General features: G+C 28.3%; 3 protein-coding genes across 8 annotated transcripts; 1 reads left to right on the top strand and 2 right to left on the bottom strand.

Annotated features, from left to right (window-relative positions):
- Positions 1-444: 444 nt before the first annotated feature.
- LOC122504967 (FK506-binding protein 5-like) lies at positions 445-15668 on the bottom strand. 5 transcript variants are annotated; one of them, XM_043616355.1, is made up of 10 exons: positions 15532-15668; positions 15279-15340; positions 4918-5451; positions 3751-4000; positions 3321-3614; positions 3120-3231; positions 2360-3042; positions 1717-2329; positions 935-1579; positions 445-740 (listed from the first exon to the last, which is right to left on the bottom strand). In XM_043616355.1, exons 4-10 carry the CDS (start codon positions 3993-3995, stop codon positions 594-596), a joined length of 2739 nt encoding a protein of 912 aa, XP_043472290.1. In that variant the 5' UTR covers positions 3996-4000; positions 4918-5451; positions 15279-15340; positions 15532-15668; the 3' UTR covers positions 445-593. The 5 variants fall into 5 exon arrangements, with proteins under 5 accessions (XP_043472290.1, XP_043472291.1, XP_043472288.1 ...); XM_043616356.1 differs by having other exon boundaries at positions 446-740; positions 1717-2095; positions 2129-3042; XM_043616353.1 differs by having other exon boundaries at positions 446-740; positions 1717-3042.
- Positions 14697-27426, top strand: LOC122504966 (sushi, von Willebrand factor type A, EGF and pentraxin domain-containing protein 1-like). Of its 2 annotated transcripts, none has more exons than XM_043616352.1 (31): positions 14697-15016; positions 15543-15830; positions 16037-16292; positions 16488-16679; positions 16744-16908; positions 17656-17838; positions 18038-18256; positions 18380-18580; positions 18694-18942; positions 19142-19390; positions 19552-19764; positions 19874-19959; positions 20049-20325; positions 20425-20628; positions 20743-20904; positions 21018-21299; positions 21369-21511; positions 21609-21708; positions 21967-21994; positions 22441-22598; positions 22707-22795; positions 22867-22976; positions 23078-23250; positions 23347-23766; positions 23871-24044; positions 24118-24209; positions 24281-24417; positions 24491-25301; positions 25362-25530; positions 25971-26159; positions 26227-27426. In XM_043616352.1, exons 1-31 carry the CDS (start codon positions 14756-14758, stop codon positions 26391-26393), a joined length of 6447 nt encoding a protein of 2148 aa, XP_043472287.1. In that variant the 5' UTR covers positions 14697-14755; the 3' UTR covers positions 26394-27426. The 2 variants fall into 2 exon arrangements, with proteins under 2 accessions (XP_043472287.1, XP_043472286.1); XM_043616351.1 differs by having other exon boundaries at positions 21781-21994.
- LOC122504971 lies at positions 16975-17364 on the bottom strand. Its single transcript, XM_043616362.1, has 2 exons — positions 17194-17364; positions 16975-17124 (listed from the first exon to the last, which is right to left on the bottom strand). The coding sequence occupies exons 1-2, from the start codon at positions 17308-17310 to the stop codon at positions 16984-16986; spliced, it is 258 nt and encodes an 85-aa protein (XP_043472297.1). The 5' UTR covers positions 17311-17364; the 3' UTR covers positions 16975-16983.

Genomic DNA, 27426 nt, shown 5'->3' with positions numbered 1-27426 from the left:
TAAATACTTTCAATTTTAAAATTATCTAATGTATTGAAAATTATCGAATTGTTGCAAAGAATTTTATCAAAATATACGATAATAATAGAAATCTTTTAAAGAATTTGATTTATTGAGGGAAAAAATTGAATTCTCGCGAAGAAATTTGTAAAAAATTTTGAAAATTCTCATTAAATTCTTTTTGAATAATTTCTTTGAATTTTTTTAAAATAATTGAATTTCCGTAAAGAATTTTACTATTTATAAATATAATTGAATTATTTCGAAGGATTTATTAAAATTTTAGAAAATAATTGAATTTTTTGAAGAATTTATTAAAATTTTTAAAAATAATTGAATTCTTGCAAAGATTATTATTGAAAACAAAAAATTTTTTAATTTGCATAATAATAATTAATTGAATAAAAACATTTTTCTATTAAAACAGTTTTTTATAAAAATTATGTATTTTTTTCGTTACAAATTTTTTAAAAAAGTTACTTTTCTCTGTAAAAAAATTGTTTATGTACAAGTTATTATTACATAAAAACTATTTATATAATTTTAAAAAAAAAATTTTTCCTTGCATAAAAATGAATTTTATGAAAATTCGATTAATTTAGAACGTAATGAATCCACGATAATAATTTACTATAATGATCAATTAATTTTATTTTAGCTCTTTCCTCCTTTTCACTTACTGAATATTCGAGATTTTTTTCATCCTCGTAATTTTCCAGATTTTTATCCATTTCCTCCATCTGAAATTATTTATTTTTTTATTTAAAAATGAGACATTAATAATATATTAAAATAAATAAAAATATTCCTTATAATTATTGTCAGATTTTTTAATTTTGTCCAAAATAAATACGAAAATAAAATTAATAAAATTCTTCTTCAAAGAAGAAATTATGATTAGTAAAATGTTTGCATTAAAGAAATATTTTCTTACCTCGTAAATGAGATCATAATCGGGTTTCTCCGTGTGGAAAATATCAAAATCATCCCTCGCCATTGTATCAAAAATTCCAGGACTCTCGTCTTTGCCAAAAATTGTGTGATCAATTTTCTCCGTCTCTTGATTCACATTATGATGATTAATGGAAAATTTTAATTCGTTCGTTTGTAATTTATTTTTGAAATTTGTCTCATTTTCATTTGGCGGGAAATTTTGGTTACTCAAAAGTTGATGATTTTCAATGTTTAAAATATCGATAATTTTTTTTAAATCACTATTTTCACTATTACTATTATTAATATTATGGGAAAAATTAAAATTTCCCCTTGGCAATTCAATCTTAATTCCAGAATCAAAATGTTGATGATAATTTTCATTGTCTGTTTTTAATATCAGATAATCATGTTTCACGAGAGAATTCTCATTAATATCCAAATGTGGCGCTTTCATTATAATACGTATTGGAAATGTCCATTTTTTACTATCAGAATTTTTCTTGTCCATTTCAATTTTTTGCCATGAGACGATGTCGTGATTTTTTGAATTTGAAATTGAACGAACATTTGGTAGTTTTGTTTGATTTTTTGCTATTTCAATGGTTGTTATTCTATCATCATTCCTTTCAACTTCTGATGATTGCTGCAAAAAAGAAAACAATTTTGTTTATTTTATTCTTTGAAAAAAATTAGCTTTGATAATTCTGTAAAATTCAATTGTTAGAGCGTTTATGCGTTTGAAGAGAAGAGAAAGAAAGAAGAAATGAAATATAAGAATACCTGCACAGTAGGAATGTGGTGAAAATTTTCAGTTTTAAAATCCGATAATTTGTATTCTTCTGTCACTTTATCATTTTTCACTTCTTCTTTGGTATTTGTTGCATCAACATTTGTTGTTGTTTCTATAACATCATTTTCTTGGGATACACTTGTAGCCCCATTGTTCACTTGAGCTTCAATGTCTTCTATTGTTTCCGTTACTTCAGGTACTGTTGTTGTTGCCTTTTCTTCATTTATCATTTCTATTGTTGTTTCAACTTCTTCTTCTTCTTCTTTTGTCTTTGTTGCTTCTGTCGTTGTTTCAGCTTTTTGTCCCTGTTCTTCTTCTGTTATTTTTATTTCCTTCTCTGTTGTTCCAGTATTTTCTCCTTCTCCTTCTCCTTCTTCTTCTTCTTCTTCTTCTTCTTCTTCTTCTTCTTCTTCTTCTGATTTTATTGCCTCTGTTGTTATATTAACTTGTTCATTTTCTGTACCATTTAATGTTTCTGTTGCTGTTTCAACTTCTTCTTCTGCTTTTGTTTCATAATCTCCTCTTTCTTCTTGTGCTACTTTTATTGTCCCTCCTTCCGTTACAATACTTAAGTTTGATTTTGTTGTTTCTGTCGTTGTTTCAACTTCTTTAATTGTTTCTGTCATCGTTTCAGCTTCTTTAGTTGTTTCTGTCGTTGCTTCAATTGTTGTTTCTATTTCTTTCGTTGTTACTTGAAATTTGTCTGTTGCTGTTTCAAGTTCTTCTTTTGTACTTGTTGGTTTTTTCGCTGCATCATCTTCTGTCGCTTTTGTTCTTTCTGCTGCTGTTTCAACTTTTTCTCTTACTATTTTTATTCTTTCTGTCGATGTTTCAACTTGTTCTGTTGCTTCCACTTCTCCTTCTTCTTCTTTAACTATTTCTGTTGCGTCTGTTGATGCTGCTGTTACTTTTATCTTTTCCTTTTTTGTTTCAGTTTTTTCTGTTGCTTCTGCTGATGGTTCCATTTCTTCTGTTGTTGTCTTGACTTGTTCTGCTATTTTTATCATTTCTGTCATTGTTTCAACTTTTTCTGTTGCTTCTACTGCTGTTTCCATTTCTTCCGTTGTTGTTTTGACTTGTTCTGTTATTTTTACCATTTCTGTCGTTGTTTCAACTTGTTTTGCTGCTTTTACTGTTTCTGCTCTTAGTTGAATTTCATCTTTGGCTTTTGCTGCTAATATTCCTTCAGATGTGACTTGTGTTATTTCCATCTCAATTGCTATTGTCGTCATTGTTTCCAATGTGGTACTTTCGTCCTCATTCGGTACCTGATCATTAATTGGTTCGTTTGCTGCAATTTCTTGATAGTCACTTGCCTACTTGGACAAACAATTTATAATGACGATATGAAATAAATTAATATTATAAATAACAAAAATATTGTTTAGCACACCTTACATGCACCACACGGTTCATCATTGAATGTCGAAAGTATTGCTGCCTTTACGTAGGGAAAATGTAAAATACTCCAAGGAACAATCACTTGATATGTCAGTTGTCCACAACTGGAATGAAAACAAAATGACAAAATTATCCTAAAGTGTTATATATATAGTGACAAAAGAATGTTTTACTTTTTCATAATTTCACTCACCCATCGACAACAACTATTTGATCACGTGACACGTGAAGCTTCCTCCAAATGTCAAGATCCAAATCATCCTGAATAAATACAATTTCATCGCCCAGGATTTCTTTTAATGTTTCAACGTTAAGTTCAACGGGAGAAACATTATTTTCCGCCTCACTTGAATTTATTGTCATCCACGTTTTCCTCTCAACATCAATTTCCACTTGTTGCGTTTTCGTCGTTGACATCGAATTAATAACAACAAAATTTATATCCACTAAACCATATCTCTCGAAACGTCCCATCAAATCTTTTAGCCTGGAATTTATTTTTTATAATACGAATATTAATTATTATAATTAATTATAACTTACTGTTTTTTTACATATTTTCTACAATTTCTATAAATATGTTTATGAAATGAATAATTACATAAAGTATTATAATAAATTACATCACTGCCTGTCGATGACTGTATTGCCAAGTTGCGTCGAGAAATGCAAGAACATTGACTTTTCCGAAATTCAATCCATTTGTAAAATTAATAATTGCGCATTGCTCTAGATATTCCCCATCAATGTGACGCTTTCTCAATTTACTGAAAATATTTTGTCTCTTGCGGAATGGCAAAAATTCCTTTCGTAACTCCGACAATGATGGCGAGACGCATAGAAAAATTGATAATAGAATTAAATTCATCGTCACTGTCAAAACATAAATATTATTTTTTTAACAAAAAAATATAATTAATAATTATTACTAATTTAATTTCAATTAATCAAAAATAAATTATTTATCCTAAATGATAACATTCTTTTCTAAATAAATCAAATAATAAATATGTAATTACAAATTAATAAAGTAAGAAACATTAAATAATTTTTCTTTTTAAACATTTAAAAAAATGAAGTTTTTTTAAAAGCAACAAAGTAAAATTTAAAAAAAAAATAAATACAATTTAGAAAATAAAAAATAATTAAAAAAACAGAAAAGAAATAATTATGAGGTGAAAAATTGACTACAAAAAAAAAAGGAAAAAAACAGTTAAACATATTATTCATTTGGAAAGAAAATAATTTTAAATGGGAATTAATAATATAAAAAAAGAGAAATTGGTTTAAGAAATAATTCACGAAATAATTTTTTTATAAAAGATAGGTAATAATAGATTATTTTTTAAATGTGAAAACTGAAAAATATTAGTTATGTGCGTATATTACTTTGGAAGACTCGCTTCACCAAGGACAGCCAGTTTAAAGTCGTATAAAAAATGACTTTTCTCAAAAAAAAAAAAAAAAAAAAAAATATTAATAAAAATTAATAAAACAGTCATCAATTTTTGAAATCTTTTTTCAAATTCACAATTGTTATTGTTATTAAATATTTTAATTAATTGATAATAATTCTTTTTAATAATTCTTTTTCATAATATTTCTTCAATAATATTTACAATTTTTAAAAAATTCTGCAACATTTTTATCTTTGCAATAATACAATAAAGTAAATTTAGTAAATATATGACGTAATATAGTAGTGAGGATAAGTTGGGGAGGGAGGTAGAAAAATATTATATTTTTACAAAATAAAATTGAACGATAATCAGAGATAAAATGTTACTCACCACATTTATAATTTATAAATTTTAATAAATTATGTAAACACGTATCATTAGGTTTTTATGAAAATGAAATTATTAGAAAAAAGGGGCTGTAAGAATATGTACAACAAATATACAATACATATTTTTGTTTATTTTACAACTACTGTAGGGAATAATTTACCGATGAAAATTAGATTTCATCTTTTTTTATTACTGCGTTTGATTATACATATTTACATTCTGAATAAATAAATTATTGTCCCAAGTGTTTGTTCATGAGAATTATTAAAGATTTGTTGTCACTAATTTTTAATGAAAAGAAATGAGAGAAAAGGGGGAAAATTGACTCCAACTCGCGCTTTGATGCAGACATGTAACTCGAATGCAGTTCATTCGGAAACTGTTTTCCCTTCTGAGATGCATTTCTCGCCGCTCATCATGATGGCCCATCTTCGAATATCCCTTCCACAATTATGGTTTCAGTATATTATATAGGTATATAACCCCTTTTTCATCTTTCCACTTGAGTAAACGAAACTTCCATCCTTTAGGTATCTAAATTGTGTTTGTGTAAAAGAAAATTCTTTCCCGTGGGCCAAAGTAAAATTTTTAATTTTCTCGAGTTGAAAATAATTTTAAATTATTCAAATTTACTGCATATAATGTTAATTTGATTCAATTACAATTTTTATAACAATTACTGTTTCTTGATGTTTATAAAAAAAAAATAAATAAATAAATAAATAAATAAATTGGTTGCATAAATGTGGACTGAATTTAAAAAAAAACAATAAACATCTCTCATCACTATACCTATTAGAACAATCCAAAAAAATCCAACATCTTTGACTAAATATTGTTTCTTTTCGATACAATTATTTACTATATTTTTGTGACTCTATGAACAAATATTTTCAACTTTCAAATTGTTTAACAAAGAAAAAGTTTCTTCTCAAAAATATGTGACCAAAAAAGACTACAAGCAAAATTTTCACTACAAAAATAAAGAAATCACTACAACTTTTGAGAAATGATTTTTTCTTCAACATATAAATAAAATTTGACTACAAAAAAATTAGAAATATCTTGATTTCAGGAAAATTAGAAATAACAAATTTTTATTAAAGGAAAATGTGCGAAAAGAAAGATTACAAAATGAAAATAAAAAAAGAATAAAAAACACCTTTGACTATAAAAAAAATCTCATCCATTAATTTGACTGCAAATCAAATTTTCATTTCTACCAAAAGCAATAATTTTGCGTATTTTTTAAGATTTATTTTCCAATAAAAAAATATCAAGATAATTAAAATATTTTTAAAAAATTTATGTTTTCCTGTATAGATAATTTATATAAAAATTATTTTTTCTTTATAAAACTTGAAAAACAAAACAAGTTTGACAATATTATGTTCTATGAAAAAAAACAATAAATTTTAGTGTCTTATTCTTGAAAATGAAGCGATAAGAATGATAATCGCTATATATAGAGAAGTATTTCTAGTCGAAAAGTTCATTTGGAAAATTAAAAATTTTTCTAACGTTATATAAATAAGAAATTACTTAAGTTTTTCACGATAATTTGCAAAAAAATGAAATCCACCAAATCAATGATTCTTTTGCTCGTCGTTTTGGTAGTGGCGGCAAATTTCGTTGCAGGTACTGTATTAAAAATTTATTTCAATTTATTTTAATCTTGCATTTATTTATTTCAATCTTTAAATTTTTATTCTCGAAGGAGAGAAAAACTTTACTGTTAATTTCAAAAAAGTTTGACATACTTGATTAATTTTATAAATTTTACTATTAATTGAATTTGATTTGACAAAAAATTGTATTAATTTTACTAGCAATTTCATTAATTTGACTACAACTTGTTGGCTAAAACTATAAATGTGACGCGCTCCCAAGAAAGGTACATACCTAAGAAGCAAAAAATTTGAGGTTATGTTTTAAATTTTCTAAGTAAAAATACAGAAAGAGAATCAATTATTAATTAAAAATTGTTGGTCTTCAAGTCACTTCACTATATTCAAAATATTCAATGAATATTGGTTTCAAATTCAAATAATTAAAAATGAACTTTTAATCAAGATAAATATAACTCGAACCCAACCTATAATTCATTTGCTTCTTAGGTACCTTTCTTGGGAGCGCGTCACAAATTTTAATTGCATTTAGTTCGACTGTAAATTGTTTTAATTTTACTGCAGTAAAATTAAAACAATTAATTGTATTAATTTGACAACAAACATATCAATAAGTTTCTGATTACACAAAATTCAAGTATTTTTTGAAATACTGAAAAATATAAAAAATTTCACTTTAAACTTTCAAATTTTAGAAAAATTTAACTAATTAGTAATTTGTACTGTAAATAGAAAATTAAGCAGACCTAACAGTATTAGATTTTAATTATAAAAAAAATTTTTTAAATAGGGAGATTGGGGAATTGTGGGCCACTTTTTTAGGGAAGTATTTATTGCTTGTTTTTGGCGATTTAATTGCACAATGCAAGTACATATATACTCATAGCTATAGTAATTTAACAAAAACAATTCGATTCAATGCGATTTATGCGATAAAGATGTTCATTTAAAAATTTGTAATTAATTAATTGTGATTCCGATTAATTTCATTTTCTTACTTTTTCTTTTCTAATTTTAAACTAATATTAAACATTTATTAAACATTTTTAATATTTCTAACCATTTAATAAATATATTTCATCATTATTTTTAATTTTAAACTCAATTTAGGTAGTGGCCCACAATTCCCCAACATTTTTAAAAATCATAAAATTGCACTTTTTGGTAAAACATAAATAATTTCTTTAAGGTAAGTGATAATTTTGGGAAACTGACTATGATATATGTTATAGTTTATACCTCCTACTGACACGAAAAATTTTTAAATTTGAAAAACAAAATTTTGTGTGTAAGATATTGAGCTAAAAAAAAGTGTGGCCCACAATTCCCCAATCTCCCTTACACTTTGACTAAAAGCATTTCATTTTCATTTCAATTTTTTTAAAATTTTTTAATTAATTAATTTAAAAACTAATTAATGAATTTGTTATTTTGCAGAAGCCAGAGAGTGCACAGTGAAAGACCAAAAAGGAACTTGTTCAACATCATTCTTCAAATGTAATGAAGGAAAGAACATTGGAAGAACATTGAAATGCTTCCTTAAACCCTGCTGCGCTGCCGAAGATTCTACCGAAGCACCAGCCGATACAACCGAGGCCTCGACTTAAGATTTCTTTTTGTATAAACATTCAAAATAATGTACCGTACATTCCTTTCCATCATATTTAACAAAAAAATGGAGTACCAATTTTTTCAAAATGTACATAAATTATCTGTTCCTTTAAAGAAGATAATAAAATTGGACTAAAAACCTACGTAATTTCACCTGCGAAACATATTCTCCTTGATCAATGCAAAGGCATTGATTTTAATCCGTTAAGTTCACACTGGGTCGGAAATTCACGTGGACAAGGGTGGGGATAATGTAGAAAAGTGAATAAAAATGAGGAGGGGATTAAGCTACGCTCGCTACCTGCTTTTCGGTTCTGCGCAGATGACTTAATTAGGGAGTTGCATCCAGTTATTTTTTATAAGAAAATTATTGAGTATTTCAATTTTGAAAATTAGTGCACATATAAAGGGTACTTTGGACTTTATTTATTTATTAACAATATTAACGGGCTAGATAGCAATTAAGCTACATAAACAATAAATGTTTTTCAAATTTGTTTTAAAAGGGGACAAAGAAACTCCAAAGAAATCCAGTTTATCACTATATATGTGTTAGCAACTCTAGCAAGTCTATTGAAAGCAGAGTAGTAACCATAATTGGTTCTGTTGATTGATGTACTAAAAGGCAAATAGTTTCTGAAATCCCTTACAAGTGCAGAAAAATTAATGCGCTTCAATACTGTTGCGGAATGCGGACACCTTATGAATCCATTTTATCCATTGACTATCTATTTTCAATAGGAAAATGAGATCGTTACAAATAAAAATCTGGTATCTATTTTTGGTATTTTAAGTATTTCTCGTATATTATCGTAATCATGTTAATAATAATCAAATGGAATGTTTAATTGTTTGGCTGCAAAACTTGAAAAACGGTTCTGAACTGAAATCTTAAGAAAAGTTATTCTATGATTGTTGGTTCCTGTTGGAATATAAATTATTTGAATTTAGATACATGTCCTTCAATTAAAATAAATAACACAGTTATTCCTTATGTGTATTATCTGTTCAAAACTTGAGTGTTACTTTTCGTCAAACTCTCCGTTGGATTAATTTGTAGAAGCGTTTATGCAACCTTGCAACAATTCAAATGAAATATAGAAAAGCTCTTTCTATCCAGTTAAAAACTCAACTTGTGTCTTCGCATTGATTCTTCCTCGCTTTGATTATTATTATTGCTGTGCTGTTTATAATGATCTGACAGATGAACCCAACGATAAACTTGAGAAATTCCTCAACTCATGTATAAGATTTATTTTTTATTTAAAGAGAGATGTGCACATAAGACTTGGGTGGTTGAATGTCAAAAATCGACGATTGTTATTTATTGGATGCTTAACTTATGTGGTTCTTTAGGCCTCTTTATTTATTTGATAAATTTACATTCAGAAGTGAGGTTACCAGTTACCTCTAGAGAACTAAGGGGTCCTAATGTACTTAGGATACCTCTTTGTCGAACTGAACAATAAATATAAAAATTCATCTTTTGTTACTGCTGCGGATCTGTGGAATTCTCTTCCATGTTTGATAACTAGAGCGGATAGAATTGGTATTTTTAAATCAAAACTTTTTAAATATTTAATCGATCTTAATAATTGATTTCTGTTGTTTTGTATGGTTTCTTGTATTAATTTTATCTGTTTGTACATTTTTATAATTTATGTCAAAAATTATTTGTGTTCATTTTTATTCTATACAGTATGTGCTTGTAAGAAAATAGATTGTACTGAATATTATAGGTATCCAAAGAGTTTAGAACTCAAATGGTCAGAATACTTTAGATCCTTCAGATCTCTTTAGAATGTGAAGAGTTTGGATTCCTAAAATCCAATATATAATAGAATCGTTTGAATTCTTTAGATCCTAAGAATCGTATGGAAATCCATGATCCTTAGGATGAAGTATTCTTTATTTTTTCCCTAAATTTCCAAAACAAATTTTAATATTGAATCAACCAGAAAATGCCCAAAATACCTATACCGATTCCACGATATTTAATAGCAGATTTTTCACTTTCCTCATGAAATTAAAAAAACACATCAAAACGTATATTTTTAAAAAGAATGACGTTCAAAATAAAGTGAGGCATGTAATAATGGTAATCAGTTTACCTGCATAGATAATTGCTCATAAAGAAAATGTTTTTTAACATTTACAAAATAAACAAGTTCAATGAAGAATAAATATAATACACTTTATTCTAACCTCTATTGTCATTAGAAGCGATAAGATTGTTAATCATCACTATATATAAATTAGTACTCGTCACTATATATAAATTAGTACTCGTAGGTTAAATTTTTCATTTTAAATTCAAATTTTCTATCAAAAAAATATTTTATAAAATAAAATAACTTTAGCACTTATTGCTTTGTAATTTTTCATTCAAAATGAAATTTACTTCATCTGTACTAGTTTTTCTTGTTCTCGTCATATTTACTGCTAATTATGTGACAGGTATGCTATTAAAATTTGATTAATTATAAAATAATGATAAAATTTGACAATAATTAACAGTAAACATTTTTAATTGAATAGCATTGAATTAGAAATAAATAAAAAGGACAAAATAATGTAACAATAAAAGAAACAAAAATAAAATATGAAAATAATTTTAAAATAAATAATTTCAATTTAAATTATATTAGAAATAAAGTAACAACAAAATAAACTAAGAATTGCAATAAATAAAAAAATACATAAATCAGAAAAGCAGAATAAAGAACAATAGTAGATTGTGCAACGAGTGGAGAACAAGGGCGATTTCTCGCGAGCTCGAAGTTTGCTGCGCAAGCATAGCGCGCGCAGCAATCGAGCGAGCGAAAATCGCTGTTCTCCACAAGTTGCACATACTACCTATTTTGTCCAACAACTGCAAAAAATTTTTTTTATAAATAATAAATTTAAACTATTAATTTTTCAAAATTTTAAGTTGACTTTACTCGTTATTTATCGAAATCAAAATATTACAATGATATTATAGCAATAACTGAGAGTGAAACAAAATCTAATTTTGAAAAAAATTTTGAAAAAAATCTAAAAATAGAAAAAAAATAGAAAAAAAATTTTGGAAAAAAATTTTTCAAAAATGAATGTTTTGAAAGTGTCCCTGCTAAAGATCCCCAGAGTGTCCTCAAAATTCTGTTCCTAAAATGTTCTAATTCTAATATAAAATAAAAAATCGATTAATCAATTTCTCATTCCACCACCAGTGGGGAAATGTACTACATTCCTCCATTGGTGCCTAGCGTACAATAGTTCTATTTCCACGAAGGCGTTGGACAAATTAAATTAAATTTAAAAATAAAAAAAAATGTTTTGTTATTTTCAGAAGTTACAGCGCTAACGGCATGTCATGTTAATGGGACCCTAGGATTCTGTTCATCATCGTTCTTATTTTGCCGTCAGGGAAAAAGACTTGGAAGAACACTTAATTGTTTATTCGGCCCTTGTTGTACTCCAAATTAAATACAAGAAATGTAGCAAAAATAATAGCAAATGATGTATCATTGTAAAATTACAACATTCGATCAATGATAAATAAATTAATTAATAAACAATACTCTCTTGATAATTAATTTCTCCACAAGAAAAAAAATTTAATTTGTCTAAAAAAAATGAATCAACAGACTGCAAAGAAAAAAAACAATTCAACTACAAAAATAGTATTAGTTCAATAACAATTTAATAAAAGCTGCTAAAGTATTAGAAACTTCCGAATTTTATTGCAGGAAAAAACAAATTCAATTCCAAATTAAAAATTGAATTGAATAATAATAATTTAATAATAATAAAAGAAATGATTTAAATTGCAATAAATAAAAATAAAATAAAATACGCAAGTCAGAAAAACATAATAAAGAATTAATAAAATTAAATATAAAATTAAAAATGAAAAAAAAGAAAATTATATACGACATTAAATTAATCTAGAAGAAATCACGGAAGAATACTTCGTTGCTTATTGAATTACGAATGACATTTTTTTTAAAATTTAATTTAATTACCAAGAAAAATGTTCTTATTGCAAAAGTTTAACGTATATTCCACACAATTTAAAGCAAATTTTCCTCTATAGATAGTTCTCTACATTGATATATACTTATTAAAAAGTCTTATAGCATTTATTTGATAAAAAAGTAATTTCTACTATACAAAAAAAATCCACTATAGAGAAAATGTTACTACAACTAACAATTTTTTTTTTCAAACAAAATTACATAGTAATGTAGGTATAAAAAAATTATTTACACAAAAGGAAATTGAAAATAAAATAATCGAATATATATTTTTTAAAATTGTTTCCTGTGTAGATAAAATTGATGATTTATAAACATATTATTATCACTACGTTTTAAACAATATAAATTTGTACTTAGCGTAAAAGAAACTTCATTTTAAACTCAAATTTTGTAACAATATACAAGCAGTAAAAGGGAAATTAGTCATTTTTTGTAAATTAAGAAAAAATGAAATCTACTTCATCGATACTGATTTTTGTTGTCCTCGCCTTACTATCAACTCATTATGTCATTGGTACGTCAACATTAATATAAATTTTTGTGCTTTAGGTATTAAAAAAATTTAGTATAATATATTACTTTAAATTTTACTATAAATTGAGTATAATTATTTTAATACAATACCAATTTACGTCAAATTATTATACTAAGAAATAAAATAAAATTTGGATATTAAATTAATTTTTTTTAAATTGAAAATTTGACGTATGTAAATAATTGAGATAATTTTTTAGAGGGTGCCACTCAGAAGGCATGTCAAGTAAAGGAAGAATTAGGATACTGTTCACGAAAATTCTTAACATGTGATCAAGGAAGGAATCTCGGAAGAACACTTCGTTGTTTCTTTTCACCTTGCTGCGCTCCAGAAATGATAGTCTCTTAAACGAATTAATTGCTATTTAATCAAATTTCACTAAAATTAAAATCCCCATGTTCCAAAAAACTGGAATTTTAATTGTATTAAAATTTGACCAATTGAATTTCTGTACAAATGATATTTAATATTTTGTTTAAGAAATCAGTATACTGACAATGTTGTTAGAAATAAAATTTATAAATAATTTATTAATAAATAAATAAATTAATAAATTTATTCGTTTTTTACTTTCTTTAATACCTATATTTAAATAATTCTTAAATTATTACTTTTTTTGTTAAAAATATTCTATTATAATTATGTTCAAAATGTTTAAAATAATGATAGCCTTATCAGTAAAATTTATATCCGTTGAAATTTTGCAAAAATAATGTTTACATATTCTGAATTATTATACACTATTAATGTTTTTTCTTTTTCTAACATTTATTGTAACAAAGTCGAAAATAAATTTTTTTTAATTGTTTAAAAAAATTTACTTTTTTTTAAACGTTAGGAATACTTTATAAATAAAACAAAAAAAAATTAAGGATAGAATAAGAATATTTTGAAGTAGAAGAAAAAAATTGTTGAACTACAAAAAAAATCCGCCTATAAGAGACAAAAGAATGTTTTTGAAAATATTTGCAATTTTTTGATTTTATACATTTTCATTTTTTATCGATTTTATTAAAATGTGCGCCCAGTCAGATAATTCACGTTCAAATGACAAGAAATGATTTATGCTTTTGCATTGCTAAAATAATGTTTGTCGTAAAAAAAAGAGCCGAATGGTAAGAAAATTTTAATTTTTTAAAACTTTTACAAAAACTAAATATTTTTATATATTTATGCATAATTAAAAATTGTTTAATTTAATTTTTCTTTCAGAATAATTTTTACGAAACACTGAATGACAATTTGGCACAAAAAGTTAAAATTTTCAATAAATTTACCACTTGATGTATTTATATTTCATTAGATAAATTATTTCAATAAGTAAAATAAAAAATTATATATGTAAATGTTTACTAATATACGCGTCAATTTATTTTTAACTTAAATGTAATAATTAAAAAATTAATAAAAATAAATACAATATTAATTAGAAAATGAAAACACTTGAAGAAGAGAAATCTTAAAGACTTAATTTTCCCAATAAAGAAGGAAACAGAAGATCTCTTTGTTGAGATTTTAAGCTCTAGATTTTTTTCACTTGTATCAAGCACAGGCATTTAGAAATATATCTTGTCTGAAATTGACAGAAGCTTCTTATTGACGAGAATAGTTCTCGAAAAGTGTTACTCACTAATGCAACGAAAATAAACTCGTTTCCCATATTATCATCAGTTTTACTTTATGAGAAAATAAATAAAAAAATTTAAATATCAGTGTCTAAAATATAATTAATATTAAACTGAATAAGAATTTTAAAAACAAATTAAAGTTACCACTATTGTAATAATAATAAATAAAAAGACACAAGTCTTTTAGGCTCATTATTAAGTGATAAATAACCAATAAAATATAAATAATGCAAAAGTAATTACAATAAATAATAAAAGAAGAATAGTAATCAATAAAAAATTAATTGATAAATACAAATTAACTTAAGAAAACAATGAAAATAAATAATATTCAAAAACTTAAAAATAATAAATAGTAATAAATTTATTTATTATTCTTTGTGAATTAGTGCTAATTGCGTATGAGTAGAGAAAATGGGAAAATACATACGGGCATTAATCATTTTTTTATTGTTGAATATTGATAAAATTGAAAATACTTCTAATCATCAGCTTTTCCACGAAACAATTGATAATGAAAAAGTAATATTTCTCAATTATGGTGACAATAGTACAAAGGATAATCAACGATATCAGTTATCAATGAATCCCGAGAAACATTTTCAAAGAAAAATCAATTTTCTAGCAGAAATTTTAAAAAATTACGTCGATCAATTGCGAACAAATTTGGAGCAGGTACGTAATTTCCAAATTTTACTCCTTCATATCAAATGAAATTAAAGAAAAGTTACAAACTGATTCAAAAGAATTTATATAAAAATATTTTAAATGTACTCTATGTACCTACATTTAAAAAAATGTAACAACAAAATTTTCTATTACAATACCTAATATATAAAGGAAAAGCCATAAAATTCCGTTATACTTTAAGTAAAATTCTTATATATTGTACAAAATTTAATTATGTTTTTTAAACTGTAACAATTTTAAAGGATACTCTTTACTCTTTTATTTCCTTATATGTATGTCTTTTAAGAACTGCAAAATAACCTTTTTAATCTAAAAAATTATACAAGTTACTTTCAAAACCAATTACTTATAGATTATGTTGCTATCTCAAGTAGAGCATGAAAAAGAAGAGACCAAAAATATATTTGTATTCTTTTCTCTCTCATACTTCATTTTAGCGAAAGATGTTCCATACTGCGTTAGCGTTTTGCGCGAAGTAATAATGATAATATAAAACATACCCAATTTAAAGGTGGACCTTGTATTTCTCGTGGACGCTTCCTCTTCAGTGGGATTGGAAAACTTTAAAAGTGAATTAAATTTCGTGAAAAAATTATTGTCAGACTTCACCGTTGAACCATCGGGTACCAGAGTGGCGATTGTCACTTTTGCCGGTAGAAAAAACGTCCATCGCAATGTTGATCAAATTTCTGAAAATGAACCAAATAGTCAAAAATGTCAGTTATTGGGTAAACAATTGGGAAACATTAAATACACAGGCGGTGGCACTTTTACAATGGGAGCACTATTGGAAGCTTTGGTAAGCATTTTTCCGTAGTTACTTTGCAACTATTCTTTCTATACAGCAATAAAAAGAAGAAAAGAATCAGTAATTCAGTATATTTAACTATTGGCTCATAATTATTGGAAATTTTACGAACCAATCAGAAACATACCTAATTTATTCGCAGAGTGTAGAAAAATGGCACTTTTTATGTTAAGAACGATTTTCTTTATCACCAATAGGATATTCTTGAGAAGAGTAGGAACGAAACAAAAAAGGCTGTTTTTCTAATAACTGACGGCTACAGCAATGGAGGCGATCCACGAGCAGCAGCGCAACTTTTGAAAGAATCTGGAGTCACGATATTTACTTTCGGCATTGGCACAGGAAATGTGGAGGAACTTTTCGACATTGCCAGTGAACCTGGGCACATGCACAGTTATTTGCTGGATAGTTTCTCCGAATTCGACGCTTTGGCTCGTCGTGCTCTTCACAGAGGTAATAATAGGAATTTAGAAATTCAGTTTGCGGATATGGTAATGAACAGTATTGTCGGGAATGGAAGTCCTGAAGTAAATAATAAATCCAGGTTTATAAAGTCCAAGATTTGTCCAAGCAAAGTACTGAAGAAGATAAAAATCTTTGTCACTTAATTTTAGGAATCAGATGTTTTACCATTTCCAATGATTTTAGATTTGAAGGCTGGCAAATACGTGCAAGTGAAGGGAGCAGACGATTGTGATTCGTTGTGCGAGGAAAAAACAAATGGCACTGAAAGCTGTTGTGATGAATTGGCGACTTGCAGCTGCGGAACTGCGACTGGACATTATGCCTGCTTGTGTCCTTTGGGATACTATGGATCGGGGCTAAAAGGCTTTTGTCAACGTAATAATTATTCATTACTAAATAAATAAACCAATTAGATAATGATACAAAATTTAACTTACAGCCTGTCCGAATGGAACCTACGGATTCGAAACTATTCCTGGGGATTGGATTTCTGCATGTAATGTTTGTCCCGACGTTAATCATGTTACAAAAAAAGTCCCTGCAATCGACGTGGAGGACTGTGTCTGCACTTCTGGATTCGTTGCGAATGGTAGTAAATGTGAAGGTAATTATAATAAATAAACTATTCTATTACTAAAGAGATATTTCATTGTTTCTCAGTTTCTTTTTTGTGGTTCAGCTAATAAAATTCCACTCCAGGCGCAAGACCGGGAATGTTGCCTCTTAATAATTTCACCTCATCCATAGGGTTCGGAAATTTTAGTACGTAGTCATGAGGATTTTCCAATCGAAATTCCGGTTTTGATGACAGCCAACCATACTATTTGAAACAGAGATCCTTCTAATTATCACCCGTACTTTTTAAATGTTTTTAGAAAAATTTTATTACTTCTCCAGTTGTTGTCACTGGAAACGGTCGAATTGTTCTCTTATCCTTCCTTGTCGATACAACATCTGATTTCAATATTTGCTTTCCTTCTCGCAAACTTGATAATTGTTCCTGCATCAATCTTTTTTTGTTGTAGCGGAAATTAATTTAATAATGGAACTCAGATTGAATTACTTGAAAAAAATAACATTCTCTCGAGAATTGGAAAAAGAGGGTTAAATACTTGTAATCATCCAATATCCACTCGAACCGTTGTAACCATTTGGTTTGGATAATTTCATTCTTTTTTAAATTTTCCTTGATATTTCTTTCCACAGCGACAAAGTCAAAGGCCTTTTTGTTTCTACAATTCATTTTTTTGAAAATTTGGAATTTTGATTGATAGTTTTCCTTGAATCTGAATAATAACAAACAATAACAAATGAAGAACGTGTTGAAAATAGTTGACTTTTGTTTTTATAGTCATCAAGTGTTCGAAACTAGAAGCACCGGACAATGGATATTTCGTGAAGGGAAACGAATGCAATAATGTTGTAAACGCCGCTTGTGGAATAAGATGTCGAATTGGATTTCATTTAACTGGTGACAGTATTCGACTGTGCCGGAATAATGGCACATGGTCTGGAATAGAACCTCAATGCCTAGGTGAGTAGTATAAGCAATTTGTAATTAATTTTTAATCATTTCTACAAATACACCTGAACTAGAATCAGCCATCCGTAATCTACTGCGTGTCGGAAGAGCAGGCGACTTTAGATTAGGAGTGTTCGCATTCGTCTGGACCACTTCCTGAAAGTCTATTCAATTAATTCAATTTCCAAAAAAAATTCGTCTTCCATTTCAGTGAAAACTTGTCCCTCCTTAAAAATCCCATCGCATGGGAAAATGATGTGCACTCACGATGATCAAAATGAACAAAGAATGCTAAATAATTTCACAACTTCACAGCCAATTGACACTCGATGTGAGTTTCAATGTGAAAAGGGTTTTCAACTTCGTGGGAGTAAAGTTCGCAATTGTTTACCGCTTTCTAGATGGGATGGACTTCCAACTTCTTGTAAAGGTAAAAAAGAAATTAATTCCTATTTTCTGTAGGTTTAATATTTGTAGTCTATTTTTAAGTTATTTACTTTTAATATAAAACAGTGTTTTTTTTAGCTAGTTCTCCCTTTCAATCTGTTTTTAGAAATCAATTGTCAGCCATTGACTCCAATTACAAGTGGATTAATAACTCCGGAAATTTGTTTGGGGCCCCAAAGAATTCCATTTGAAACAAACTGCAAAATTCACTGTAAAAATGGTTATGAATTACAAGGACCACATAACAGAACCTGTATTGGTCGTCATGGAATATGGTCGAATCGTCATAATCACAATCAATGTCTTGGTAACTTTTTTTTTAATTAACGAAAGAAAAATTACAACTTATTTTTTAATTTACGAAACAAAGGTAAACCGTAAATTGAAAGTGTTTTAATTTGTTGTTAATACATTTTTTAGATAAAACACCGCCCAATTTAACATGTCCGGAAAGTATAACAGCCAGTTCTCTGCCGGGGAAAAATTTCACCTTCGTTAATTGGACAATTCCAATTGCCAGCGACAATTCAGAACTCGTTCCCCTTGTTTGGAGCAAACCGAACATTGTTTTTCCATGGAGAGCAGAAATTGGTACACACGCGATTACATATTTTGCTCAGGACGATAGTGAAAATAAAATTCAGTGTCAAATGTTTGTTAATATCACTGGTGAGTATAAAGATTTTAATAAAAGTCAGCGTCAAAAATATTGTTTGCAGTGGTTAAGAGAAGGGGAAATCAGGGTTGGGTAGTTGCGCATCGAACCAATCGGAAACTTTTGATGCACAACTGTCCACCCTTCTCATCTTTTTCCTGTAAATTGTTTAATTATTACATACAGTTTTTAATTTCTATTTTGCCATTGTAGATAATGAATCGCCGATTGTAGAAAATTGTGAAAGTCCACCAGTTTTCTTGTCAGAAAGTGCAATGGGCGCTGGAAATGTAACGTGGGATGAGCCAGTTTTTTATGACAATTCCGGATATCAGTTAAAAATAGAGAAAAGTCACATTCCTGGAATGGAATCTTTTCCAGTAGGAATAACAAAAGTGACTTATAATGCAACGGATGAGTTTGGAAACACCGAAAGTTGTCGTTTTAACATAACAGTGGAAGGTTAAAGCAACATTCCATTTGATAAAAAATAATTATTATCTATAATTTATAATAAATAATATTTATTGTTGAAATAATAATTAAAAAAATAAGTACATATTTAATTTAATTTGATATTAATTGATAACAAAGTAAAAAGGAAAAATATGTTTATTTAACAGATTCTTGTCAAGATGTACCAACGCCTTCAAATGCATTTTCAAAATGTCATGACGAAGATAAAAACGGTCAAGTTCACTGTGTAATTACTTGCGACAAAGGATATGCTTTTGTATTCGATTCGATAGATTCTTTTCAATCGGAAGAAAATTTAATTCTCACATGCAATTTTGTGAGTCATTCTTGGAATTACAGTTTTTTGCCCGATTGTTCAGGTTTGATTATTCTCTTATTTTTGAAAAACCTAAAATATTTTTATATTCATTTACTTTATTACTAAATTAAATACTTTTTGTGTTTTGATTTTCGTAATTTCTATTTTAGTCACACAAATACCACAATCAATCTCTCAGGATGCTGTCGCAATTTTTGAAGGACAAATTTGTGACAACTCTTCATTATTAGAAAATGTAAGTGAGAATGAATGGAAATATTTTTCAAAAATAGTTAATTTCATAGGACAAAATAAATAGAATAATTCTACTCAATTACTTTTTAGTTGACTGAAAGTATAAACAAGGATTTGACCTCAAAATTATTGGAAGTGTGTGGAAATGAAATTGACTGTACTTTAGTTAAAATTGAACCAAAATGTGAAACAGAAATTTCCGATAATACGAATCAATCGATTATTTTAAATCGAACGAAAAGATTTATTTCCAAAACACAAAAATTTAAAGTAGTACAAAATTTACAAGAGACAAATGATAGTGAAACAGAAATTAATAGTTTACAACATAGGAAAGAGAGGCTTGTAATTAAATTTAAATTTATAGGTACTTAATTTATTTTATTTCTAACTATTCTGTTATTTTATATATTTATGATTTTTACCTATATAATAAAAATAAAAATTGATATTGTATAATTTTAAGGAAAAAATGCAGACAATCATGGAACAAATTCTAATCAAGGGACAGCAAAAATACAAGAAAAGTTACAAAAGCTATCGGAATCAAATTTATTTAATAAAGAAACAAAGCAAACGATTGAAAATTTATCATTAAATTATCACACAATGTTTAAGGAAACGTTAAATATTTGTGAACCTGGTAGTATTATGAGAACATACGATTGTGGTTAGTATATTTTTAAAATAAAAATTAATTTTCTTTAATAATTACAATACAGTTTTATTAATTTGCATAAATGTCGAATTATCCAAATAAGTAATTCGTTTTTCTGTTCTACAGTAAAATGTCCTGCAGGGACTTTTCACAATTTAATAAAAAATTACTGTCAATCGTGCAAAATTGGAGATTATCAGGATTCGATCGGTTCAATCGAATGCAAAAAGTGTCCTAATTTTACTACAACTTGGAAAATTCGTGGCAAATCTCTAAAGGATTGTAAACGTAAAACAAGAGTTTAATTTTTCAAAATACTACATTTTTCTTCTCTTCTTTTAATACAAAATTTAAAATATTAATTTGTAATTATAAATAATTAAAGTGACTTTTGTTTTCAGCACTTTGTCAACCGGGTTACTATTCTCATAGAAAAAAATATAAAAAATTAGGACTCGCCCCTTGCACTTCTTGCGAAATTGGCTTCTTTCAATCGAACTATGGTCAAAGTGTTTGTAAAAAATGTCCCGAAAATTTCACAACTGTTCATCGGGGCTCCAAAAGTCAAGATAGTTGTATGCCTATAATGCATAATCCATGTGATTTTAATTTATGTCAAAATGGAGGCACTTGTCAGCGAGAAGTGAACGATTTTAGCTGTGATTGTCCAAAATATTTTATTGGTAAGAAAACAACAAAAACCGTGTTTTCTAATTCTAGAATAATATCTCCTTTCTATTTTGTTACTTTAGGCTCCAGATGTGAAACATTTAAAGATCCTTGCAGTTCTTCGCCGTGTTTGCAAAATGGGAGTTGCATTTTACAAAATCAAACTAAAATTGATTATGAATATGTATGCAAATGCAAAACTGGATATGCGGGAAAAAACTGTCAAGTTTGTATTTAGTGGATATGAAAAATGAAGATTGTAGTACTGTGCATGCTTTGAAAATCTCTTTTACTAAAGCACTGTAAATTTTTTTATATTTCAGTTTTACATTGATGAATGTGCACAAAATCCATGTAAAAATGGAGGAACTTGCAAAAGCTCTGACCTGGATTTTCATTGCGATTGTCGACACGGGTTCGAAGGTTAGAACTTTTGTTTCTTTTTCGACGCATTAACTGTATTTCTATATTATTCTTCCTTTTATGACATTGCAGGTGAATTTTGTGAAATAGAATCAAATTACTGTGAACTCTCACCTTGTGAAGAGGGTTCAACTTGCATTAGTAGCAATAAAACATGGCGATGTTTATGCAAACCAGGATATTTAGGTCGATATTGTAATTTATTGCCATGTGATTGGGCGCCATGTTTGCAAAACTCAGTTTGCGAGAATATCGTAGAGCCTCGAGCTAATCCTAAAAGTTACAGGTAAATGAAGTTATGTCTTCTATTATTCTAATTTACAAAATAGATCATACGGAGATCTCGAATTAAAACAAAAAGCAAGGGAATATCTACGAATAAAAGTGGTTTTTCGGGGAACCTACAATAAAGATGATGTTTACAATATCATTATCAAAGATTTGTTAAGTTCTAAAAGAAGCAGACTGATGGGGAACCCAGATCATGATTCGAGACTATGTACTTAAAACAAAGCAGAAAACATCTTATTGGGCCTAAATCTTCAATTGGTGTTTCTGATAAATTCTTGGCCCTGGAATTCAATCAGTGATTCACAAAAAAACTTGATATGTTTCTTTTCTGCAGTCAATAAATGAAAAACTGTTTGGTAGATCCTCATCATCACCCCCAACCGCAGAAGCTTAAATTTACAAATCATTCTAGCACACTAAACTTTAATATTCTTTTTCCAGATGCGAATGTCCCGATGGATACACTGGCAAAGATTGTCTAACAAGAATAAATTATTGTAACCAAATGCCATGTAAAAATGGTGGCAAGTGCATTAGTACTCCTCTAAATTACACCTGTCAGTGTCCTCAAATTTTTACGGGTCCCAATTGTGAAAATGGTAAGTAGGAGAAATTGAAAAACAAATAAAACTGTTGGTAGGTTACAGGAATGTTTCTTTCTTCGAAACTGTCGTCAACTGTCGTAATTTATCTAATTTTCCTTACAGAACTCTCATTAAATTATGTGATGCAATTTACAAAATCCGGAACGACTGATTATGTTAAATGGACAAATTTGAAAGAAGATTTGTCCGAGGTAATTAATAAATGTAAAAATTTGTAAGGGGCACAACCGATACGAAACTAAAAATAAGTTTTTTTCACTAGTTGAGTGTGTGTCTCTGGATTCAATCTTTGGATAAATTTAATTACGGAACAGTCTTGTCTTATGCAAATCAGATCTATGACAATGCTGTCACACTTACTGATTACAATGGGTGAGTAAATTACAATGCTAATTGTTACAGTCGTAATTGTACCATTATAGTGAATGCACTTTCTTAAATAACAAAGGACATAAAGAACAATTTGTTTACAGTTTTGTCTTCTACATCAATGGACAAAAAGTAATCACGGATATAACAGCAAACGATGGTTATTGGCACTTTTTGTGTTTCACTTGGCAGGGAAGCAATGGCCAATGGAATGCTTATCTTGATGGTAAACTTTTTACCAATGGTACATCACTATCCAATGGGACTCTAATTAAAGGTATTGTATTTTCAAGTTATTGCCAGTAGTACTACTGGTTTTCAAATTGTTTGAAATATATGAACATTTTCCACAATTTTTACATACGAAAAAAAGGAGACGGAATTTTGATCGTTGGTCAAGAACAAGATAAAATTGGTGGGCAATTGTCCGAATCGGAATCATTTATTGGAAAAATAGCACATCTTAATTTGTGGGACACGGTTTTGGAGAGAGAGGCAATTGAAAATTTTGGTGAAACTTGTAAAAATTATTTTGGAAATTTATATGCATGGGCAAAAATGAGAGAGAATATTCACGGCAATATTAGGATTTTGCAGAGTGAGTTTTGCAAGGGTTGTCCCGAATTGATGGCACCTTCCAAGGGAAACGTAAGTATTAGTGAAAAATTGGAAGCAACCTACACGTGTGATGAGGGATATCTTGTAAAAGTCGGACGACAAGAAATGAAAGTTTTGAAAAGGAAGTGTCTTCTGCAAGGTGAATGGGAAGGTCACTATACACCAATTTGCGGTAGTTAGTATTCCCCTATCCTCTCTTTACCAGAATAGATAAATATCCAATTAGATGATCTATCACAAATATAAATCGTTTCTTTCTTTTTCTGAATTATATTTAAGGAGTCAAATGTGGCTTTCCGGGTTATTTTCCACGAGGACACATACGAGGACGATCTTATCTTTTCGGTGACGAAATTAATTATTTCTGTAACGAGGGTTACGAACTCAAGGGTAATGTCCATCGAATTTGTAATTCCAATGGAGAATGGAGTGGACAACAACCGTTTTGCGTCGGTAATTATAGAAAAAATTTGTATCCTTTTCTTTCCTGCTAGTACTAAAATATTAAAACTTTAATTTTTCCAAGGCATCACCTGCAAGAATCTCTTGGCCCCAGAAAACGGTGATATCGAATACATAATTGAAGAGCATGAAACAAACGACACAACACTATTGCAGGTAATGCTTTTCCCTTCGAGAAAACAGTTTTTCCCCAGTTAGAAGAATGTACTCTAAATATTTTATTCCAGGTTGGACAACAATTAGAATTCAAATGTAATTCCGGCTTTCGACTGCATGGTGAAAATATTTTGACCTGTCTAGAAAGTGGACTTTGGGATTACGAGATTCCTAAGTGCCTAAGTTTTGGTTGTCCACTTCCAAAAACGTAACTTGACAAATTTTTTAAAAATCATTTTTAAAAACAATCTATACAATGTCGAAGGTATTTTCTTTTTCAGAATTAATAATGGATACATTGCGACAGTCATTTCGGACTCAGAAAACAATTTAAGAGATAAAAATGACACGGTATTTTTCAACAATGACATCGTGGGAATTTCTTGTATGCCCGGTTTTAAATTTCAAGGGAATCACAACCTCGTTGCGGAGTTTCGTCTTCAATGCACCAGTTCGAGTAGATGGATGGGTTTTGTGCCAAATTGCGTGCCCCGGAAATGTCCATTGCCAAAATTGCCAATAAATGGCAGGATTCTACTTCAGTTGACAAACAAGACAACTATCGAAATCGATGACAAACACACAAATTCCTCTGTATTGGAAAAAATTCACGATATTGAAAGTTCCCTTAGTCCCGGTACTCGAATTTCAATAGAATGTCAAAGTGGTTTTAGAATAAATGGAAATAATTCGGGTATTTGTACACTTAACGAAACATGGACGAACGATTTAAGTTTTTGTCAAATACAAAAATGTCCCCTTAAAATATCACCAATTTTGCCAGTTTTTGATAAATTTTTCGGAAAAAGTGAACAAGTTTGGCAAGAAAAACGAGATATTAGCCACATTTTTGGGAATTTTCTTGTTCGATTCGAAGGAAATTTTTATGATGATAGAATAATTTTCTCCTGCCACAATCAAACAATTTTCCAAATTGAAAATAGGAGATTTCTCGAAATTCAATGGAAATGCAGTGAAGATGGAATTTGGAATTTCGAGAATCGGGAAATGATCCAAGAAAGTAAAATTTTAGATTCACTTTTTGAGAAAGGGGGGGAAATATGTGAGACCGTCAAATGCACGAGACCGAAGGTAAGTTTTCTATTTTCCCCCACTCTGCCTCTAGTAGTTAAAATAAATTTTCTTTTTCAGATTTCAGACAATTCTTATATCGTCAATGATGACAGAGAAGAATTTAATAAAACTTTCTATATCGATGATATTTTGCACTTTAAATGTCGTCAGGGATTTTTTATCGATGGTGTACAATATTCAAAATGCCTGTTCAATGGTTCTTGGTCGAATGTTCCGAAATGTCAATGTAAGAAAAATAGAATTCACATTTGCGACGCGCTCAGTAAAGAACCGAGCTAAAAAATTGTTCAAAAGCATTTTTGCAAACAGTTGGTATTGAGCAAAGTATAACCATTAGCTGGCAGACTTAAACGCAAGACTGACGCTGCTGCTAATGTGCGCAGTCAACTTATGTAGTCGTAGACTTTGTTAGGAGAGGGGGAACTTCCTTCTCGGAACGTCAGAGCGGGGACGTGAGAGTAAGAAGGAGAGAAACCTCCGTCTATCTCTCTCACTTTCATTGTCCCCACTCCGGCGCTTGCGCAGAGAAAAAAGTAATATAAACATAGAATTCTATAAACCTCATTCACACACCAGGTCATGGCCAAATATACAGGCGCAACGCCAGTATGGGCCAACGTTAATTATATTCTATTCTATTCTAACATAGAATTCTCTTTTTCACAGCTATTATCTGTGAGAATCCAACTCTACCACCTCATGCCGAATTAAAGTACGCAAACTACAAACCGACTAAATACATTTTCGGAAATATGTTAATTTATCAATGCATTCCTGGTTATCGAATTTATGGACAAGGAATAATACGATGTCTCTCTAATGCAAAATGGTCAAGAATTCGAGGAAAATGTGGCAGTAAGTTTTAAATTTTTAAAATGTATTTTTAAAGTTACAATCCAAAAAAATAAAATGCGTTTTTCAGAAATTTTTTGTGGACCACCTACATTTTCTGATCAACTGACAATTAAGGGGAATTCATATTTTTTTGAAGATCAGTTAATTGTCACTTGTAAGAATGGGGGAAGAAGCGCTAAAATTATTTGTAAAAGTGACGGAAATTGGAGCAAGTTAGTTAAATGTCACGAATAGAGAAACCTTCTTTAAAAAATTTCACATAAATGTAAAAATAAAAATAGTTTTTCATATTTATGAATTTTACGAATTTTATAAAGAATACAAAGTTATATTTTTATCCTTAAAATTATAATACAAACATAAAGAGAATGAAATTAAGAATAAAAATTAAAAATATTTTTAAGTACTTTTATATAATAAATAATATTGTATTTATAATTTATATGTAGTATTAAATATTTTGTGCCATAAAGAAATATACAGTCTTTCAAAAAATAAAAAGCGAACAAAAATTAAAATATTTCGGTTTTTTGTGAATTCATTGTTAAAAATTAAACATCGTAAAAAAATAAATAAAGAAACGCACAAGGGTAGATTTATAAAAACAACACTAAAAATACGAAAAGAAGAATAAATTTTTATTTAAAAAACAGTTTCGATAAAATTATTGAATCCTGCTTTTCACGAGGCGATTTCATTAACAATAAAATTCGTCGATGATAACAGGAGAGTGTCTCACAGTGATTGCTTACAATTACCATTAAAATTATTAATATTATTATTAGTTATTTTTTTTTTACCTATTCTGCAATTATTTGTAACAATCTAGATTTTGGCATAAATACACTCGTATATTACAAATTTGCTCCGTTTTGTGCATCTTTTTTTGTTGCCACAAAATGGAGCATTACACATTTCTTCTAACTATATAAATACATTTAATGAAACGATTCGAACAAAAAATGCAAAAACCGTTTAAAAATATGTCTCGTAAAATTTGCGAGAAAAAAAAGTAAAAAAAATTGTTATGAGCATCATTTATTTATTTTTATTTCTTTATTACTACTTAAATCTAGAAAGGAAAGAGAAAACTACACAATAAAAACTGCAAAAAAATCATGCTACGGAAGAACAATTCACAACAATTCTTTTAAACTTTTTTTACACTTCAATATTTTCTTTTCTTTTATTGTACAGAAAAATGTAAATTTATACTTTTTTCAAAAATTTCAATTAAACTAAAAATTAATTTAAACATTGAGGTTTT

This window comes from Leptopilina heterotoma, unplaced genomic scaffold (genome assembly GCF_015476425.1).
Source record: "Leptopilina heterotoma isolate Lh14 unplaced genomic scaffold, ASM1547642v1 Lhet_325, whole genome shotgun sequence".
NCBI lineage: Eukaryota > Metazoa > Arthropoda > Insecta > Hymenoptera > Figitidae > Leptopilina > Leptopilina heterotoma.
The sequence above is the reverse complement of the archived record's forward strand: the minus strand, read 5'-3'. Positions and strand labels throughout refer to the sequence as shown.

Coding starts and splice junctions, on each gene's coding strand:
- LOC122504966 (XM_043616351.1), top strand. CDS start 14,756: ATGGGAAAATACATACGGGCATTAATCATTTTTTTATTGTTGAATATT. Junction 19,960..20,048: donor ACTCTTCATTATTAGAAAAT/GTAAGTGAGAAT, acceptor ATTACTTTTTAG/TTGACTGAAAGTATAAACAA. Junction 24,045..24,117: donor ACAACAACCGTTTTGCGTCG/GTAATTATAGAA, acceptor AATTTTTCCAAG/GCATCACCTGCAAGAATCTC.
- LOC122504971 (XM_043616362.1), bottom strand. CDS start 17,310: ATGCAGGAACAATTATCAAGTTTGCGAGAAGGAAAGCAAATATTGAAA. Junction 17,125..17,193: donor CAGTGACAACAACTGGAGAA/GTAATAAAATTT, acceptor TGTTTCAAATAG/TATGGTTGGCTGTCATCAAA.
- LOC122504967 (XM_043616353.1), bottom strand. CDS start 3,995: ATGAATTTAATTCTATTATCAATTTTTCTATGCGTCTCGCCATCATTG. Junction 3,615..3,750: donor AGTCATCGACAGGCAGTGAT/GTAATTTATTAT, acceptor AATAAATTCCAG/GCTAAAAGATTTGATGGGAC. Junction 741..934: donor ATTATGATCTCATTTACGAG/GTAAGAAAATAT, acceptor AAATAATTTCAG/ATGGAGGAAATGGATAAAAA.